The sequence below is a fragment of the Episyrphus balteatus genome, chromosome 1 (genome assembly GCF_945859705.1).
Source record: "Episyrphus balteatus chromosome 1, idEpiBalt1.1, whole genome shotgun sequence".
Classification (NCBI taxonomy): domain Eukaryota; kingdom Metazoa; phylum Arthropoda; class Insecta; order Diptera; family Syrphidae; genus Episyrphus; species Episyrphus balteatus.
In genome coordinates, this window is record NC_079134.1 from 23,553,433 (window position 1) to 23,575,833 (window position 22,401).

Consider the following 22,401-nt stretch of genomic DNA (forward strand, 5'->3'; position numbering starts at 1 on the left):
TTATTCCTTAGAATAATTTTTATTCGTCTCTGAAAGAAGCAGATAGTTTTATTCATAGGAATAAGCTATATCTGCCTGTTGAAAAAATGATTTTTTCTCTATCAGGAGAATAAGTACTAATTGACTGTTTAACTGACTGTTGAAAAATTGGCCCTTAATTAAATCTTTTTATAAAATATTTATGTATAAGCAAGACCAATTCCAAGTCAGCAACAAAACCTAGTATTAGTATTATTACTTTTAAAAATCAAATGCAAAAAAGAAGAAAGTCTCAATAAACTTAAATTGAATTGAATTGAATTGAATTTTTTAGTTAAAAAATATTTTTTTTTTAATTTTAATTTTTCAATACTAAAATGAATTTAAAATTTTGTTGAAAATGTTTGAGTTCGAATCAAAATCGTTAAAGCCGTTTTTTATATTTAGAAGATTTTTGCCTGATATGCTTTGCTTGGTTTTAAGAATCCAAAATTAAGTCACCGAATTAAGGCCTTTATTTTAAACTAGAGGTAGATGTAGAACTTACCTGATGCTTTGAAATTAAAAACGTTTTTTTTTTTCTCCATTATCGTTATCTTCCACATAAAATAAAACAATACAAAAATAGATATTTTTTATAAGATTTTTATTAATTTTTTTTTTTAGGATTTTGTATTATTTTTATTTCTTCTTCTGTAAAATTTATTTATTATTTAAAGAAACTGCTTTCAATTAAAACAAAAAAAAAAAGAAAATAAATATTCATACTAAACAAAATAAAAAGAAAAAAAAAACAACAGTATAAGGTAGGTAAAGATGAAATTGAAAACCTATATAAGATGCATACCTCCTCTTTTATAAATGATGTTTAATCAAAATTCGTTCGTATTCCCTTAAAATTGCACAATTGGGCCTTAAGAATATTTACTAAAAATATTCTTCTACACATAATTTATAAAATATTAAATTTTAAAAATTTGTTTAAAAAACCCTCTCGTGGAAAAAAAAAAGTACAAAAGTATCGAGGAGGAATTAAAAAAAGATTTTACAAAAACAAAAAAATAAAAAATAAAAATTCGAAAAAAATAATATTAAGTAATAAAATCTAAGACTAAGAACACACACACTATCCAAAAATTAACGACAAAATTCTTATAGACGGATTCCTGGATTTGTGGCAGCAACATAACGCAGCAGTTCTTCGTTATCCTCACAGATAACTGGCTTCTCGTGGTAGCAAGCAACATCGTGCCATGCAATACCATCATTGTACACATTGTTCAACACCGACAAGCATTGTTCCTTGGTTTGGTTAATATCGTATTCAGCATTGTCTGGTTGTGGACGCTTCTTGTGTCCAGTCTGGGACCAAGGGTTGTATCCCCATCCTTGTGGAATCCTGTTTGTAGCTTGGATCTTCTCACGAGTTGCAGACCAGAACCATCCATAAACGCTCTTTGGTTCCAAATCGGGACGATTTTCACAACCAGCGAAATCGCAGATACGTCCAGCTGTCCAGATGTATGGTACATCGTTTTGTTGGATAACACGGAAGATTAGATTGTTTTTCTCTTGTGTTTCCAAGGCAACCAAGTCCATGCAGTATTCACGGCACAAGTTACGTCCGTCCAACCAATCGACCTTCCTGTTGGCCAATGATGGAACGTGGCTGGTCAAGAACATGTTCTTACCACGGTATGAGAATTCTTTTGGTCCTGTAATTAAAATAAAAAAAAGCAACTTTTAGTCATGGTTCATTCCAAAATAATGATGATATAGGTAATGATGGAGCTCTAAAGATTAAAATGTCAATTAAGGTAACCCCCATCACAAAAGTCGCCATCATCAAATGGCATCATTGAAACTTCATTAAAGCCTCTAAAGTGGTATTATTAAGCCAAGCTAGAGTGCCACAAGGCGTCTCTTTACGCAATGTAATGGCAGTTCAATAAATGCATTGACCCACTTTTCCTCCTCTTGCACAGATTACAAGCTGGCTATAACTATTTCCAAACCTAAAGGCTGTGTTTTTTTTTTTTTTCATTTTAAGTTGCACTTCGTGTTACCAGGTTTCTGGTGCATTAAAAAAACGTAAGAGGTTTTTTTTATTAACTATATTTGAGTGTGTGTGTCACGAGGCAGTAGCAGCATTTCGCTTTCTTTGAATCTGGAATAAACAGTTACCTAAGGACCAAGAATCTCCCTCTGTGTAACAGGTTCTCCTTTGCTTCAACCATCAAGTGGGAGACCAGAAAAGCTTGATTTTTTTGAATTTTAAATTAATGAGAATGCCAATGGGGGGATTTTTTTTTTTTTTTTTTGAATTCCTGGGTGTGGCTTTGGAAGAAATGAAAACAAAAAAGATACATCTCACTCATCAATCAGAGTGATAAAATGTCTGCAGATGCACAAGTTACTTAACCATTGACCAAGTCGATATATCTTGCATAGCTTGATAACCCCTCTCTACTTTGGCCAGGTCTCGCAACATTTCAGAAGGTCAGTGTAGAAAATTCAATTAAACCGTTTTGTACCGGGCACCGGTTGGTGCTTAAATTAAAATAACCCCCTTGGAGCCAATCGTCATCATCTTCACAAAAAAAAAGCTAAAAAAAAAAATAAACTCAGAGATCTGTAGATCTTGCCCATGGCATGTTAGGAAGAAACAAGTTTTTTTTTTTCTGTTGAACTGCTTTAAAGCTGGTTTCCATGCCATCCATGGAGACGACAACAACGACGTCGACGACGACGGTTATGTAATGTTTTTTTTTTTTTTTTTTTTTGCAAAACAACAAAAACAAACCAAAAAAATAAAATAAAATGTAGACGTGGAAAAATGCTTTAAGAAAAAAAGATACAATATCTATGTCTCTGTAGTCATCCTGAAGTAATGATGGTGACTCCTTATCTCATGTCGGTCGTCGGCACCGACCATGTCGTGTCTAACCTGGCCTTTATGTCGATTTTTTCTATTCAAAAATAACTATACAACAAACTAAAAAAAAAAAAAACAAACAAACAATAGAGGGAAAAATCTTCATTTTTGTTGTATTGTTGTTAGGTTTTTTTTGTTTGTTTATTGTGTTTGGCAACACAAAATTTTGTTGCAATAGAAGTTTTTCTTTGGCTCTTATATTGTGGTGAAATAAGGTAGGTATACCTTTCAACTGCGCTATCATAAATCAATCTGTTTTAAATTCAACAGAAGAAAAAATAAACTTCTGGAAAAATTAACAACAATAAAATCTGAAGAAGAACTTTTTTTCCCTCTAAGTTAAGCTTGTGAAATAAAAATTGTCTGCAAAGTTTCTTCTCAACTAATTGTAAGTTGAAGTTTTTTCTAACATTGAAGGGTAGCTACATTTTGACATTTTGCAGCTATTTTGTAGTTCTTTTTATCTCTTAAACTGGTTGAACAGACTCAGTAAAGATTACTTCACTTCTTGTTGACATAGCATTATACATTTTTTCGATTTTTTTACTTCTGATTTCATTTGAAATTATTGAAATTGTGTGCTGAATGCACTCATTTCATTTTCTTTCTTTGAATTCATTTGAAAATATTCAAAAAAAAAAAAAAGATCTAAATGCACTCATTTTATTTCTCCCAAAATACCAAAGTAAACCACAAGTTATCCTGAAATAATTAACATTAAACCAGGAATATATGACAGGCCATTATTTCTGCCATATTTAAGTTATTTAATTGAACAATTTTGATAGTAAATATTGACAAATATATAGCTTAATTCATGGAAACTGTCAATTGTACAAATGTTAGTCTACATCTTAAAAAGTCAACCAATCAATCAATTATTTCCGTCATCCACTTTAGATCTCTAAATATTTCTTCTTGTTCCTTTGATGCGTTGAACGCACTCATTATATGTTATTTGAAGCAGAGAATGACAGTTTATAACCGTTTATAATTGAAGTACATATTTGGTGTGTTTGATTTGATTTGGATATAATAGATATAATCACATGCGATGTAATTTGACAAAAAAAAATATCGAGCAGAGATCCTTAATTGATATAATTTTTCTTAAAAACAAGAACAGAGAAAATATAAAAAAAAATTTACTGGTTGGAGTAATATTTTACAGCGCAAATCTAGCGAAAAAGTAGAAGCTCCGAAGAAAAAACAGATATGGCTATTTTTAGACATTTCTATATCAACAGTCTAGGTTAAGGCAAAATTCCCGTACCGTAACTGATTCACGCTCACTGCCACGAGTGATTTATAAATGATTACTTTGTATCAGAAGAGATGCAGCTCCATTTTTAGGCAGATCCAAACTTTAAAAAATCGCAGTAATAACTATCTAATATAAAATATGCAATTTTTTTTTATCAAGTTTTAGGTTAGATAAGAAATATTAGTAATTACTGCGACTCTTTAAAGTTTGTATCTGGTTAAATTTATAAGAAAGGGGATCCTTTGTAATCCTTTTTTTAATTTTTAATTTTATTTAAAAAAAAATCTTATATAGTTTTGCAAGCCATTAAATAATTTTAGAGATTCGATTTTAAATTTTAAATATTTCTCGTATAGTTTAACTATGTTGTTTAAAGGTTTAAAACCTGCTAATTTTACAGTTATACACTTTTAATATAAAAACGTTTTACTGTGGAATTTCCTTCCTGTCACATCTATGCTCCCAGAGTTGAACAACTTGGTTTGTGCAGTTTATATGTGCTTCACAGTACAAATTTCTAAAGTACACGAACAACAAATTATCCCAACATTGTGTTTTCTTTGTGCTTTATGACTTGTTACGGTAAGATAACTCTATGATATCAAATCATGAAGTGATTTTGAAAACGTCTTCAATTTCAAAACATTTCCTTTTTTCAATCAAAAAAAAACAACAAACAAAATATTCCTCATACGCCACAGTGATCATCTGATCTAGACATTGAAATATTACAATGAAGAAGAAAAAAATATATATATAAATTACTTTGCCCATGAATTATTTCTTACACTTCATTAATAATTCATAGGTCTGACTTAATTTAGTCTCAAAAGTAGTAAACACCTTTATATGTTTCACTCATCATATTTTTTAGTTAATAGAGTTTAAATATACATAAAAATGTTATCACCCAATTGTGATCATTTAAGTATGTATATTTAGTTAAATAGGCTTTAAAAGTCCATTTTACCTTGCTTTTCTATAACAAAGAAACATTGCTCAATATTGTGAAATCATACATAGTATATTTCTTATTATTTTGTGTTTGAACATTTAGCCTTTATAGGTTGAGTTTTAAATTCAAGTTCCGTGTGAAGTACTACATTTTTAATGTTATGCCGTGAGTAATTAAACCATGCATTGAGTGTACTCTGTATAGCGTGAGTAAATGTTGTAAATTAGCTTAGAAAGATTTTAAATAAGTAAAGAAATGATATCACGTTTTTTTTTTTCTTTCCGCTTGAGAATAGATTTAATCACATCGTTTAAAGTTGAAGATGGGAAAAGTGTAATGTTAACTACTGGAGTTTAACATTTAAATAAAAGTTTAAGTTTACGGTACTTCCATTCAGTAAACAGGATTTGGGTTTTTCCTTTATTATAAAATTGTAGAAGATAACTTTTTTTTATAAATAAGCAATACCTTAATTTAATAAGAGTCATTTTCGAAAGTGTTCTAATTGAAAAAAGAAGCCCTTTCGCAATGAACAAATCTATCTAAGATCATAGACTGAATTCGTTATATAATAATTTTTCGAAAATATTTTATTTATCAATATTGTATCTATATAACTGCTCAACCTAAGCAGTATCTACCTTGCGATTCCCTTCATCCTCAAAAATTATAAAAATGAGAAACCAATATCAAACAAAAATATGAAACAAAAGAGCTGATAAGCGAACTCGATTTTAGTTTTTTTTTTTTTATTTGAACATATATAAGGCAAAAAATCGTATTCAATCATAAAAATAACTGACAAAAATAAAATCAAAATGATATTTATCATATTTTTGACATTTTTGTAACATTGTTTATCTTTTGTTGACTTTACCAACAAGTGTTTTATTAAAACTTTTTTAAGCTTAATTGACTTTTGTTCACATAAAATAAATCTTTGATGCAATTATCTTTTTGAACAAAAAAAAAAAACAACGGTGCCAACAGAATTAAACAGGTGTCATCATTTAACAAAAAAAAAAAATAAAAATTCCCACATTAAGCAAAAACTTGAAATCGAAAGTTCAAAAAATTCCAATCACATTTTTGTGTAAATTTCAAATACAAATCATATTAAAAAAATCAAATAGATACACGTTCATCAATAAAAATTATTTCATCTAATCACCATAATGGATTACATCAAAAACCACATACATACATTAAATATATAACGTGTTCCAATGTATACAACCAGGTCAATATGACTTATGGTCAAGTACGTTGTTTGAATAGTAAATTATCATTTATTAAGATGAGCCAAATATAAAAAAAAAAAAAAACACATAACAACAATGAAAATGAAAAGCAAAAAAAAATAAAAAAAAATGGTAAAACTATAGGTGACAAAGTTGAATATGGTGGCAGTGACTTCACCAACTTGAATTTATATATGTCTTGAAGGTGAGAGCGAAATTTATAGTTAATCGCAGCATTTGTCTGATTGTTTTTAATGAATACGCATTCTGATTTTTTAATTAATTTTAACAAAGTGAAATTGTATTTCTAACGCCATATAGTGGAAAATGCATTGACAGCAGTTGTCAACTTGTCACTCAAGTTGGACAGAAAATTATACATTTTTTTTTTTGGATTAGATTTCCATTGATTTGAATTATTGTTTGGATATAAAACCAATTAAACAGTAAATTGTTTCTCACTTTTTGCATTTTGATGCTATTTTGTTTTGAAGAGTTTTCTATTTTTGACAAATTCATAATTCACACTTAGGAGTTAAACATCTTCCCCTGGTTGATTAGCAGTTTAACCTAGCTCGAGGCAAAATATAGAAAATCATTGCATCAACAACAATGAGTAGTTAATGTTTATTAATTAAATTCATAGTCATGATAGTCAGATAGCTTTTATTCTATGTTTAATGGTTTTTGATTAAAATGACGCTATTGCATATATTTTATATGTAAGAAAAATCTTTAGTTCCGGATCTATTGTATATATTTCTATACATTCGTTTATTTACGTTTAAAAAAAAATGATGATGTGGGAATTCCTCGAAGGTGGTAATGTTACACCCACAATTAAAGAGACGATGATGCAGCCAACTAGTTTTTGTTGACGGAAAATCTATTTTATTAGAAAAACGTGCAACGTAATGGTTGAAAGATAGAGAGAGGAATATATGGTATATGATAGTTTATTTTAAGACACAGATGGTTGGAATTAAATTAAGCCGGATGATGACGACGATGAGTAATAAATAAATGGAGAATTTTATTAATTAAGAGGCAAAAATAGAAATTTGCTCTCTGAGAATACTTTAATAGTTGAGATGTATAAACATTTTTGTATTTATTTTATTTATAATGAACTAAATAAAAGAGAATTTGTTGTTGGGTTCGAGTAACGTACTGATGGGAATAGATGCATATATACTAGTCAAATTAGTTTATACTAAAAAAAAAAACAAACTTAAACCTTTTTTTGTTCCCCTATTGAAAATAATTTTTCAAAAAATTTAATCGATCGGTTTTGGTTGTGTAAAAATGTTAATGACACATATGCTTTATTACAAAAACAACGTCAGTCTACCTTACAATCATATAAATGAGAATAGACTGGTAGAAAAAAAAGTTAATGAATGAATCTTTTCCTTCGATAGTACGGATTTTAGATGTTGCTAGGCAAATTAAAACGGCATAGTTGTTTTTCAATATACCTATACCAAACCCAAAATCTGAATTTTAGTTTCATCAGTTTTCAATCTATTTTAATTTTACACCAATTTTAATTTTTCATCGATTTATACATGTTATTTTTATTGAATATTTTAAACATATCTACACTGTATTTATTTTGAAATCCAAGAACGTATTTTTGGTTAAAAAAGAGCATATTTTTCTACTGACAGAGTTATAAGGTAAATACAAATCAAAATTCTCCAAACTTTTACAAAGTGTCATCAAATGATCAAAAAAGTTTAAATACTTGACTTAATTTGGTCTAATATGAATTAAGATCAAGACTTTTAACTAAAAGGTATAAGAATGTTCACTTAGTGTCAGTGTTCAGCATTGAATTTCAATTTATCGGGAAAATGACACTGCCAAATTCTTGATTTGTGGTTTAAATCTATACCACTTTGAAATATACGGCTAGTCTTTTGTAATGCGAATACCAAATCAAACTTTAACTTAAAGTTAAGGAATGTATACAACTACAACCTACTCTAATGATCTCACAGTTTTTAAGAATACCGTGGTATTGATTGGTTGGGCTCATTTTGTACATAAATGTTTTTAATGTCACTGGGGACACTATCTCACAGTTACAGATATTTTCAATTTTATTTATGGTATTGACTATAGTTTTTAAATGATATTAATAGTTGCTAACTCAATGAATTTAATTCAACACTGAACAAATGACCTGTGAACCCCTGTGCAATAGATAGCTCCAGCCTCTAAACTTAGGACGTAATATAAGTTATCACAGTATAAGTTGTCGTCGCTAACAACACGCGCGACACAACTTAGCTGACACAACATGTTGTCGACCCCAGTCAACACGAGCCAGTGACCAGACTGCAGCGAGGGTTCCCACAGGTGGGAATTCCAGGAATATGAAGTCAGCAGTACTACAGTCAGCAACACTAACAACATAACAATAAAATTAGGTTTCTTTCGGGCCAACAAAATATGTATAATTGAGTTTACTTCGATCAATAAAAGAGCTCACTTCACTGAGCAAAAAGTACAAAAACTGTTTTTTTTAGTTCATATAATAAACAAATCCATAACTGGCGCCCGAGCAGATTATCGCGGAATAAATAACCGTTTACTGAAAACCCGTGCAAACTTAAATAAAATAAGTGAAACCCGGTTAAAGTTAAAAAAAAATAAAAGTGAATTAAAACACTAAATGCAAAAAGTGAACTAAGACACTAAAAGCAAATAAAAATAAAAAAAAGTGAATTAAAACACTAAATGCAAAAAGTGAACTAAGACACTAAAAGCAAATAAAAAAAAAAAGTGGATAAAAAGTGGATTAAAACACACAAAAAGTGAACTAAGACAGTGCGTAACTCCCCTGAGGAAAAGAGGCCCCCCAGTAGCAACCAGCAAAAAGGAGGTGAAATTATTTACCAGCCGCCCAGGACATAAGGAAGATGATAATTACAATCATAATAGCGTAAGGAAGTTTATTATTTTTTTAAAAAATTTTTTTTCTCAAAAGAAAATTATTTTTAATTTAATTAATTCAAAATATATTAAAATAATACGACAAAATATATAAATAAATTTATATAAGAATTTACAAAAAAAAGTTACAAAAATTAAATAAGAAATAATTACGCAGTAATTCAAAATATATTAAAATAATACGACAAAATATATAAATAAATTTATATAAGAATTTATTACAAAAAAAAAGGTGACACAAATTAAATAAGAAATAATTACGCAACAAGCGAAAAAAGAAACAAATTTTTATATTACAAAAAATCCAAGAATAAATATTTTTTATATTTCAAAAATATTATCTTCACAAAAGTGTAGAAAATTTTAAATCAAGAATAAATAGTTTTTAAGAAAAATATATAAACATAAAAAGTGCAACATGGCAAACCAAAACAATAATTTAGTTCCCCCACCTATTAACCCCCCTAATTTGAATATACCCCCTCCAAATCCACAACCACAAGGGAATCGACCACCACCACCTATTCAACCTGCCTTTATCGCTTCTCCGGAATTAATAAATATTATCGCTGAAGTAGTTAATTCAATAGTTAGGCCAGACTTTGATGCTGTCCCTACACGGGACCAAGCCATTCGCCCCGAATTATTGAACAATTTGGAAGAACTTGATAAGATACCCGATGTCGTAAGATCCTTGCGGGATTTTTCGGGTAAGTCAGGAGAATTCAGCTCCTGGCGTAAAAGTGTAGAACGTATCTTAAAAATTTATGAACCTCTCCAAGGTACACCAAAGTTCTACGGTATCTTGAGTATAATTCGTAATAAAATTATTGGTGATGCAGACGCCGTATTGGAGTCGTATAATACCCCACTAGACTGGAGAGCAATTTCCAAATGTCTAACCTTACACTATGCGGATAAAAGAGATTTGGGTACTTTAGAGTACCAAATGACATCTCTTGTTCAAGGATATTCTTCAGTGCAAGAGTTCTACCAATCGGTATATAAACACTTGTCACTCCTCCTAAATAAGATTTCCTGCATGGACGTTGGTCAAGAGGCCATCTCTCTGTTGACTAGCAACTACAGGGACAAGGCATTGGATACTTTCATTAGAGGCCTAAACGGAGATCTTCCAAGACTCCTAGGCATGAAAGAGCCGTCGGACCTCCCAGAAGCCTTAAACTTATGCCAAAAACTGGAAAATCAAAAATTTCGCTCCCAATATGCGAGCAACCATCAAAATCAGCAACATTTAGGAAACTATCAAAAATTCCAAAATAGACGACAACAACCAACATTGTCCACCGGATATGCACAGAATAGGAGAACACCACAACAAAATGCTTTCTATCCAGAAATTGCCTACTTGCCACAACCTAACAACAGTATCCCTAATCTTGCTTACCAAAATAAGCAAAGAAATTATCCCAACTACCCCAACTACACGTACCCTAATTATAACTACCCCAATCCTAATTACCCTAACTATACACAAACACAACCTAACTATAATTTTCCCAATTTTGCTCCTCCACGCCCACCCAAACCCCAACCCAAACCGGAACCAATGGAGACATCAACTATCCACTCTGGTGCCGTAAACTACCAGAACCGTCCCCAACCGTTTAAATACGCTGGTAAAAGGACACAAGGGTTCAACCCTTCAGTTCAAAATATGGTACCTCAGAAAATCCAAAGGAATTTTCATATAAATTCTGAAAATCCAGTTCCATCATCTTCAAATATACCTCCAGATTTCACCCTGCAGCCAACTGGATATATCTCTCCTAACGATGCTTATGCCTTCTACCAACAACCAAACGTACAAGAAGCAGAAAACGATCCCGATCTTTATAATTATATGCAAGAACAGATTGAAGATCAGGAACCCGAAGCCGATGAATGTGACATTCATTTTTTAGGTTAAATGACTCTTCGCTGCCATATTTTCAATGCAGAACGAAGAGTGGACAACTACTAAATTTTCTAATTGATACAGGCTCGAGTAAAAATTACATCCAACCATGTTTGGTAGAGAAACCTCTTCCAAACGAACAAACATTTTTGGCAAAATCAATTGCAGGTAACATTGAAATAACGAAACACACGTTCGTTAACCTATTTAATTTAAATGACGTCAAACTGAAATTCTACCTTCTCCCAACCCTTAAATCTTTTCATGGGATCTTGGGAAATGATAGTCTTAAAAATTTACATGCAGTTATTCATACAAAAGATAATTTTATGTCAATTTTAGGCAAAACTAAAATTCGAATTAAACAACTTAAGTCACAATACGTAAACCCCATAGGTATAAAAATTGACCATATGTCAGAATCGCAGAAAAAAACTATAGCCACTATCTCTCAAAAATTCAAACCTCTATTCGCTAATCCAAATGAAAAACTTACATACACAACAAGAGTCATAGGAGAAATACGCACCAACACAGATTCCCCAGTATACTCGAAATATTACCCTTACCCCGCCTCATTAAAAGATGAAGTGGAAAAACAGATAAATGAGCTTTTGGAAAACAATATAATTAAACCTTCTCGATCCCCATACAATTCACCTGTGTGGATTGTACCAAAAAAACCCGACTCATCAGGAAAAAAGAACTTCAGACTTGTAATTGATTACAGAAAATTAAACGAGGTCACTATCTCTGATCGTTACCCCATCCCAGAAATTAACGAAATATTATCCCATTTAGGTCAAAGTAAATTTTTTTCAGTTCTCGATTTAAAAAGTGGTTTCCACCAAATTCCCCTAAAACGTTCCGATACGGAGAAAACAGCTTTTTCCATTAACGGAGGCAAATACGAATTCACCCGACTTCCCTTCGGACTTAAGAATGCGCCATCCATTTTCCAACGTGCAGTTGACGACATTCTGCGCGCTTACATCGGTAAAATATGTTATGTCTACATCGATGACATAATTATATTTAGTCAAAACGAAAAAGACCATGCATGTCACATAGAAAAAGTACTACACACACTATGCGAGGCAAACATGAAGGTACAACTAGACAAATGCCACTTCTTCAAAGAAGAAGTAGAATTTTTGGGCTTCATTGTATCGTCAAAAGGTCTAACGACAAACCCTTCCAAAGTTCAAGCAATAGCAAATTTCCCAATTCCAAAAAACCTAAAAGAATTACGATCATTCTTAGGATTGGCCGGATATTACAGACGGTTCATTCACGATTATGCTAAATTAGCAAAACCATTAACGAGAATGTTACGCGGCAAAGAGGGCCACATTTCAAAATTCAAATCGAGCAAAGTTTTAATTTCACTATCCACCGAAGCAATAGAAGCTTTTAACAAACTTAGAAAATCCCTTACTTCTAAAGATGTAATCCTCGCCTACCCTGACTTTAAAAAAAGTTTCGAACTCACAACCGATGCATCAGAGTACGCAATCGGTGCAGTTCTCTCGCAAGATGACAGACCAATAATGTTCATTTCAAGGTCATTAGACAAGACAGAAGAACATTATGCTGTCAACGAAAAAGAAATGCTTGCCATCATTTGGGCATTGGACAGCTTCAGAAATTATTTATACGGAACAGCTCATGTTAAAATTTATACAGACCACCAGCCGCTTACATACGCTATGAGTAACAAGAATAACAATTCGAAAATGAAACGCTGGAAAGAAATCCTTGAAGAATACGACCACAAAATTATATACAAACCAGGGAAAAGCAACGTAGTCGCAGATGCACTATCGCGTGCTCCACAAAACTCCGAAGTATTCTCACTTACCGCATCTCAACATAGTGACCAAAGCTCGTCGCATAATTTAATCCCTAGTGTTGAAAGCCCAGTTAACGTTTTTAAAAATCAAATCTTTCTTCTCATTGGCAAAGAAACAAAATACGAATTTAAAATCCCTTTCCCAACCTACCATAGACATATATTCACACAACCAGATTATACCATAGACCAGTTAATTTCAATATTTAAAAGAGTCTTAAACCCAAGTGTTATCAATGGTCTTTATACCAACGAATCAATTATGGGAAGAGTTCAAGAAATGTATCCGCTTCACTATCAAACTTTTAGAATTCGTTTCACTCAAACACAGGTTACCGACCTCACAAATGTAATTGATCAGAATGAAGAAATCTTAAAAGAACACAATAGAGCCCATAGGAACGCTAAAGAAAACAAAATTCAACTCCTTTTCAAATATTATTTCCCAAAGATGAACGCTCGAATTTCCGAAATTATTAAACAGTGTAGAATATGCAAAGAACAAAAATATGAACGACATCCTAATAAACCAAAAATTCAAGAAACCCCAATTCCACAATTTCCAGGCGATATAGTTCATATTGACATTTACTCAACAGATTCAAAACAGATACTCACTGCAATAGACAAATTTTCAAAATATGCGCAAGTAAAAATTATTAAATCAAAAGCTATATTCGATATAATTGAACCTTTAAGGCAGCTCATATTTTCCTTCGGCGTACCGAAAAAAATAATTTTCGACAACGAAAAATCATTCAATTCAGCAACAATATCCTTCATGCTTCAAGATCAGTTAGGAATCCAAATTTATACCACCCCTCCTTACAGCAGTTCGGTAAACGGTCAAATAGAAAGATTCCATTCGACACTCTCTGAGATAATGCGTTGTTTAAAAGCTGAACGACCTCGAATGCCATTTGATCAACTTCTTGATTGCTCTGTATACGAATATAATTACTCTATTCATTCTGTTACAAATAAAAGACCAATCGAAGTATTCTTCGGTAGGACTGTTACAACAGATCCGAAGCAATTCGAATCAGCAAGACAGGAAAATATTGAAAACCTCCGATTGAAGCAGAGTAAAGATTTGCAAACCCATAATAAATCAAGACAAGAATTAAAAACATATTCACCTGGTGAAACCATTTATATCAAAATTAATAAAAGGCTAGGAACAAAATTAACCCCCAGATTTAGAAAAGAGATTGTTAAAGAAGACAAATCAACCACAGTTCTAACAAATTCAGGCAAAATAGTCCACAAAAATAACATTAGGAATTAACTTTTTCAGATTTTTCCTTTGCGGTGTGCTAAGCGAAATACAAATTTTGGATTATTCCAATTCAAAAATTGTAGCCACGAACATGGGCCCAGCAAAATTACAAATCGGCGCGTTAAGAATTATCCACGTCATCGACCTAGGCCAATACGAGGAGATCTTAACGAATATCCAAGCCGACATAGACCATCAAGTCAATAAATCCGATCCCAGTCTTCCCTACCTGTCCCACCAAATATCCGAAGTCCTCAAATCCCTAAATAATTTAAAACCCAATAGAAATCCGAGATCAATGAACTTCTTAGGAAGTGCATGGAAATGGTTGGCCGGTACTCCGGACCACGAGGATTTCCGAATTATAAAAGCACACACACAAAAATTATTACAAAATAATGAGAAACAAATCATTATTAATAATGTATTAACAAAAAAAATAAATAAAATAAGCAATATAACAAACAATTTAGTAGAAATTACTAAACTTAATGCAATCCAAAAAAACGAATTTCTGTTAGACATTAAGTTCAAAGTACAAATCATAAAAGAAGAAATAATCAATATAGAATACGCTCTACTTTGGGCAAAAAATAACATAATAAATTCATTTATTTTATCTAATTCCGAAATCGAAATTGTCAAAGAAAAATTTAATAAGCAAAATGTACCATTCATTAACTTAGAAGAGGCACTAGAATTTTCGAATGTAAAAATAGCCTCCAATAATACAAATTTACTTTATATAATAACTATTCCCACAACGGGAACAGAGATTTGTACAAAAATTCTAATCAAACCTATTAAACAAAATAAAAATGTAATTAAAATAAATTATGAGAACATATTAAATTGTAACAATAAAATATATGGTGTAAAAAGTAAATGCAATACTTGCAACAATCTAACTATCTGTAAAAGAAACGAAATTATAAATTTAGAAAACGACAATTGTACAAGAAACCTAATCCAAAGTAAACAACTAAACTGCGACGAAATCAACAACCAGCATATCCCGACTGTAGAGGAAATACACCCAGGAACAATACTACTCAACCAATTCAACGGCTCTATTCTGGTGGAAAATAAGAAAGTAAATCTAACTGGCTCCTTCATTGTGCAATACAGCAACATATCAATAGTTATAGATGGGCAGGAATACCTATCAAAGGAGACTCCAGCAGGAAAGCCATTACCTGCAATCTTGCATGAGAACTTTTCAACAAAAACCTACAAGGAGATTCTCACAATGGAAATGCTCAAAGAACTGCACATCAACAACACGGTGCATCTAAAGAAAATCCAAAGCGATGCAAACATCCATAAAATCGCCAACTATAGCCTTTCGACCATCCTAATACTTTCCATACTAGCAATAATCGTCAAAATAATCATTCCAACCAAGAAAGTCATACAAATCAAAGAAGAACCAAAGAAAGATCATATGGACCAAAACAAAATACCAGTGCTCTATTTGTCGACTGAGGACAGTCGAATTTAAGAAGGGAGGAGTTATCACAGTATAAGTTGTCGTCGCTAACAACACGCGCGACACAACTTAGCTGACACAACATGTTGTCGACCCCAGTCAACACGAGCCAGTGACCAGACTGCAGCGAGGGTTCCCACAGGTGGGAATTCCAGGAATATGAAGTCAGCAGTACTACAGTCAGCAACACTAACAACATAACAATAAAATTAGGTTTCTTTCGGGCCAACAAAATATGTATAATTGAGTTTACTTCGATCAATAAAAGAGCTCACTTCACTGAGCAAAAAGTACAAAAACTGTTTTTTTTAGTTCATATAATAAACAAATCCATAACTTATACACGAATATAATATTGTTCATTCAGAAACTATATTAGTGGTTTTTAGTTTATTTTATTGTTGTTAAGAAATATTATCAATTTTGCTTTTTCTAATTCCTTTTGTTAAAAAAAAAAATAATTTACTAAACAGAATGCAGTGGAAAATCAAGTAAATCTTTACACAAAGGAGAAGATTAGTATATTTGTTTAGTTATTCGCAAATCTTATTAAGTTAAGAGAAAGAACAAAAGACCCCATGTTTGGTAAAAATTATACATAGCAAGTGTATGGTGTACAGTTAAATTAATCGATATTTAATTTAAATTTTTCCTTTTGTTTCCCCTTATGTTTTTGCAATAAATAATCATAAAACTACCTCCATTAACCTATAGCATCACTTGTTTATCAATAGGTAGTTTATAATTAATAACAAAGGTCATATTTCTTTCATGAATAAATTATTCGATTGGTTTCTGTAGGATATATTTATTTATTTGCATTCAAAGTGAAACAAAAGAACTGAGATGCGAACTTTGTTTTTCAAAAATTTATAATAGGAAAAAAAAAACCATAATTATGCATATTTTTTCCTATAAACTATAATGCATTTTTGAAAAGTAAAGTTCGCATCGCAGTTTTATATGCTTTTTGTAATCATTAAATGCATAATACAATTTGAAAATGCTAGTAATGTCAGGAAAAATTTTATTTCATAGCAAATAGTTTAGCTTTACAATCCACATTAACACAAGTGGTCAAATTGGACCAAGAAGAAATTTGATAGTTCACCATTTCGGTATATGAATGCAAAAAGCTAACAAAATTGTCTAACATTTATTGCCTCAGAAATATTTTTGACCTATCAAAAAAAACAAAATCGCGAAAATATACATATATAGTCTTTTTTTAACGAATTTTCAATAGAAATGGGTTGTCAGCAGAAGTTTAATGAATTCATTTTCAATTTCTTTCCATAACGTAGACAAAATTTAAAATTATATTACATAATAAAATTTAAAAAAAGGCAATTAAAAAAAAAAACAAAAGAGTTAAAAAAACTGAAAATTATTTCAATTTGTTATGAAACTCAATTATTTGAATTAGAATTAATAAATTAGACTAAAACGCCGATTATTTTGACTTCCGCCTTTTTAATTATTTTCTTGAATATAAATTAAAGTTTATCAGTAATTCTCTTATTATAACAACTTTAACCTTGGTTATTAAAATAAATCGTATAGTCATAATTTAAATAAAATTAAAAGTCATTGACCTTGCTCTTGATAAATTAGAAAAAAAAAACAATAGGTATTTTATTCATATCGCCCATTATAAAAAAAAAAATAATACAACAAATTAACTTACGTTTAGCGCATTTCGCTGGATCAGGCAGAGACAAAAAACGTCCTGGTTTTGTGGCAGTTGTTGTTGTTGTTGTTCTTGCCTGACTTATTGCAGGTCTTGGTTCAGCATAGCAAGCTGCTATGCAGAATGCTGCCACTACTAGGGCTACCTTCATCTAAAATTAAAACAAAAATAATAAATAAATAAACGAATTAATAATGTTACTCATAGTTTTGGAATGTTTAAATACTGAATGAAAAAGTCTATTGATATTAGCTTGGTATAATATTTGAATTTATTTTTTAAGTCTAAAAATGTGTAATCAACATTTAGTGACGCTTCAACTACTTAATTTTAAGTTTTTAAGAAATAAAAGTGACAAAAACCTTTTTGTTACGCAAAAAATCTGGCGAACAAATCTGAAGGAAATTAAGTCATCAAAAGATGTTTGTCCTACAAATTGAAGAACATTAAAAACCAATCAATAAATCTCTTTGTCATGCTTCAAACACAATAACTATACTTTATGCATTTTTATCATTTATTGTTTCTTCTTAATTCCCATCAAAGTTTTTTTGCTATGCATTTTTTCATTTCATTTTCTCTTGGGTTTCTTTTTTTTTTTCATTTCTGTCAACCTGTATTGAAAACGACAGTTAATGGACATAAAGTGAAAATGTCAAACTGCCAATAAGTGCCATCTTACGGTAAAAAAAAATTTCAAAAAAAAAACATGTCCACTATAGAAGCAAGAAAAATTAAAAAAAAAAAAGTTGCAACAAATTCCCTGGCAATCGCATGTTATGGTCATATTATTACCTGTATAACTTGCCGCATATCGTTTGGTTGAATGTCGTTTACCTTTACCCCTCAATTGGATACAGTAGCTAATGGTAATTAAGAAAACTGTTAACTATATTCCAACTTTTCAGAGGCAACAACTTCTTTTGCCTAACAGTTTATTAAGTTTTTTTTTTCCCTTTGCGGTTTGTTAAATCAAAAAATTTACATAATTTCTTCTTTTTTTTAATTTAAAAAATGATGAGTTTTTTTTTGCTTTTTTTTTTTTGTTGTTGTTGTCATCATCATCATCGTTTCTGAACCAAACACATTTTTTAATGTGAATCTTCTTCATCTTCATCGTCGTTTTTGTCGACGATGTTGTTGTCGTACATTGAATTGTATTTTTTATGTCAAGGATTTCCATAACCGGTATAATGCATGATAATGATTTAATTTTGTTTTTTTTTTTTCATTTTTTTTTTTTATGCCAGCTAGCAACTGAACTATTGATCATCATCATCTTCTTCATCTTGCAAAGATAAAGATACAAATTCTTTATATCTAACTGATGGAATAAAAAAAAAAATCTTTTTAAGCAAAACAAGTTAAACCGAAAGTAAATCAATCGATTGGCGATCTTGAGAAAAACAATCTATTAAATCAGAGTTCAACATCGATATTTGAATCGAATCGACTTTATCTGTATGATGATGATGCCACATATTAATAGGATTTTTATGGTGGCACAATTTTTTGAAGAAAAAAAAAGCAATCTTGTACATAAAATTGCTATTCCATTAATATGATTTTGATATATATGCTTCATATTGAAATTAAATCATAATACATGAATATGGAAAACGAATTATTGTGGATTTGTAAGATTTGATTAAAATTGATGTTGCAAACACAAATGTTAAACAGGTTAAAGGAGGCAAGACTTTGGCACATAGTTGGAAATATTTTCATTGATTAGTTTAAATTTTAAGCGTGTTTTCATTTATTATTTTGTACGTTTAGTTTCCCGAAAAAAAATTGTTTTAAATATTTGAAAAAATTATATGGTTAACTCCCTAAATTGAAGCAAATCCAGCAGATCATTAACCGTATTATTTGGTAGGAGAACTGTTGACATTCAGTTTATTGCATCTGTTTATTAGGGACTTGTTATTTAATTTTAAAGTATTTTTTTTAGTTTCCAATTGGAAACTCATCAAAAAAGTGTATCGAATAAAATTTAAAAATTTCAAAACTGAAAACTAGCTGATAAGTGCAAAAAAATTGGCCCAAGTTTTTTTTCCTTTTCATTTCAGGGTTTTAACCAAAATGAGCAGTACGAGCAGTTGGGCATAACATGCTTTTTGATAACTTTAACTCCTTAACTGAAGAAGTTCAACCCATACTCAATAATCAGTATCAATTGGTATATTCTGGATCATCCCAATTCATAAGTATTTTAAAAAGGACATTAAGGTATTAAACTCAAAATGACTGAGAGTTTAAAGAACGGAAGCAAGCAAGTTATTTAATTCAGAACAAATTTTAGACAATTCAGTATAGAAACATACAAACAATCCACACATATAAATCTTGTCTGTCAGGATGTCGGTCTGTACAAGAAAGCTACAGTCTATACGGATAGGTTGAATCTTCAGACTTTAAGATGCCATATTTTGAAGAATTTTAAAGGGTATTTTGGTATTAATTTTGAAAAAGTTTAAGTTTCTTAGACAAAATCTATCTTTAAGACAAAATCTATCTTTTGACGAAAAAGTTTTTTCGAAAAATCAAATCTTTGAAAACGGGATATTGATTTTTTTTTTTTAATTTTGAAATTTGAGAGCCTTGGATCAAAAGGGGCAGGTCCATAAATTTTATTCAGGCAGATCCAAACTTTAAAAATTCGCAGTGATATTTACAAATATTTTTTAAAACCTAAAACTTGATAAAAAAAACTATGGAACTATGCAATTTTTTTTTAAAAACATTCATGGAATAAATTATTTTTTTTTTTTATTCCATCTAAAATTTAAATTTGGACTTGTCCCCTTTTTTTTCTGTAAAAATGCATTTTAATAAAAGAAATATAAATGCATCCTTTTTTCAGATTTTTTTTAAGACAGAATTTTATGTTTTTTTAATTTTTTTTTCTCATATGTGTACTAAATTTTATATTAAACTTTGTATATAATAAGTTTTAAAAATTTTAACAATTTAAAATATGAGGCCAATTTCGTTTTAAAAAGATCATTTCTTTGGTTGTTCGCTTGTCTGTGGAATTTGACAAATATTTTAACATAAGTTATAAGGTTATTATGCTAGTGATTTGAACTGCATAGTGAAACATGTACAAATGTATACTAAAACGATTTTGAATAATTTTAAACTAATAAAGTGCTCATTTTTTAGTAAAATCCAATTTCTACAAAATTTCTAAAATAATTTCTGAGTTTGAAAAAAGTTTTATATGGTATCAAAAGGATTCATAATAAATTTAAAACTGTTTTTTGTTTGATTTCCGATTAAGAGAATCTGAATAGACATTCTAATACGAGTGACAAAGCTGTTAATAAGATATTTAATAATAATAAAGTGTTGTAGATTATGTATTTAAGAATAGTCTAATCGTGTTACACATTTTGAACATAAAACTTTTTAATTAGTTGATTTTTATTTTTTAGTTTATTTTGCATTCAAATATTTTAACAAATTTTTAAATTATTTGTATAGTAATTTTTCATAATACAAAGTTGAATATTTTAAAACATATTATAAATTATTTTTTTTTTTTTTTAATTATGTTAAAACCAAATGTTTTTTGATTATTAAGGATAAATAACATTATTTTACAAAACCCTTAGAGTAAGTAGCTTAAAAAAAAACAATTATTCAGCCCAAAAATGTTTTATGTTTAAGAAAAAAAAAAAAAAAAAACATTTCATCGACTTGAGTCTTAACTCGAAAAAGAGTCACATCAACGGAATTGCGAATTCCACTTTTTTACATTCCATATTGTCATTATTGATTGTTAATTTTTTTAAAATTATTTGAACAAAAAATAAATTAAAAAAAAAATAATAATAAATAATATTACAAAAAATCAAACTTAAGCTCAAAAAAGTTCGGTTTTTTCTAAACACATAGGTTTTTGTATAAAAACAAACATATTTTTTACACTCAAATATAATCGGTTAAATAAAACACAAATAAAAGTATTAACATCACCTAAAACGTAATACTTGAATTTTACTCAAATAATTAAGCCGGTTATAAAATTTCCTTATAGCTTTGGGTTTAAGTGGAAATGTCCATTAAAAGATAATTTCTGAATAATGCATTTAGCGTTGATATATTAAATTATACATTATAAATATTTTCAACCTCACATCACCACAATTTCCTATTAAAGTTATATAAACAAAATTAAAACCATAATACTAATTTTTTTCGTTGCCTTTTTAAGTTATAGGTATTACATGGCACATATTTTTTTTTTTTTTTTTTGTTACAAACGTCTTTCAATTACCACTGCCAAATAAGCACTTTTATTAACAAGGATTGTAATTTCCTTGATTGTTTTTTGTTTGTTTTTTAACCAATGTTGTTGGTAAAGCAACACTTTTTTTCAGTTCGTTATGTTCATTTGAGTTCTTAGCACTTTTTTTTTTTTGAGAATATTTTCACTTATCACGAAAAAAATAAAACCAAGCTAAAACCAATTCACAAATATTTAAATCCTTGAGGTCTTGAATTATCCAACAACAACACACAGATTCAAATTTGATGTGGTAATCCTTTTATAAATTTGTTCTTTAACGCCGATGAATTTTTCTTACCTTTAAGCGAATTTTGTTTTACCACGAGCAGGTACAACCAAACGTTGTAACTAACAAACGAAAACAAAAGTCAATTGCGATGGGCCGAGAGTTTTATAGGGGCTTTATAACATAACCAATACATTTATAGTTTTATAGGCAAACAGTGTATTAGTGCTGGGTCAATACGTGCCGCTATGATGACGGTTGATTATTTTTTTTTTTTTCTATTTTTTCTTCTTTATCCTCTTTCATCTGCTTTCT

At 30.0% G+C, this 22,401-nt stretch overlaps 1 protein-coding gene across 1 annotated transcript; it reads right to left on the reverse strand.

Moving 5' to 3' along the window:
* Positions 1 to 762: 762 nt before the first annotated feature.
* Positions 763 to 22,288, reverse strand: LOC129921022 (uncharacterized). The gene is made up of 3 exons (XM_056002638.1): positions 22,159 to 22,288; positions 17,561 to 17,714; positions 763 to 1,694 (listed from the first exon to the last, which is right to left on the reverse strand). Exons 2-3 carry the CDS (start codon positions 17,712 to 17,714, stop codon positions 1,132 to 1,134), a joined length of 717 nt encoding a protein of 238 aa, XP_055858613.1. The 5' UTR covers positions 22,159 to 22,288; the 3' UTR covers positions 763 to 1,131.
* Positions 22,289 to 22,401: the final 113 nt, after the last annotated feature.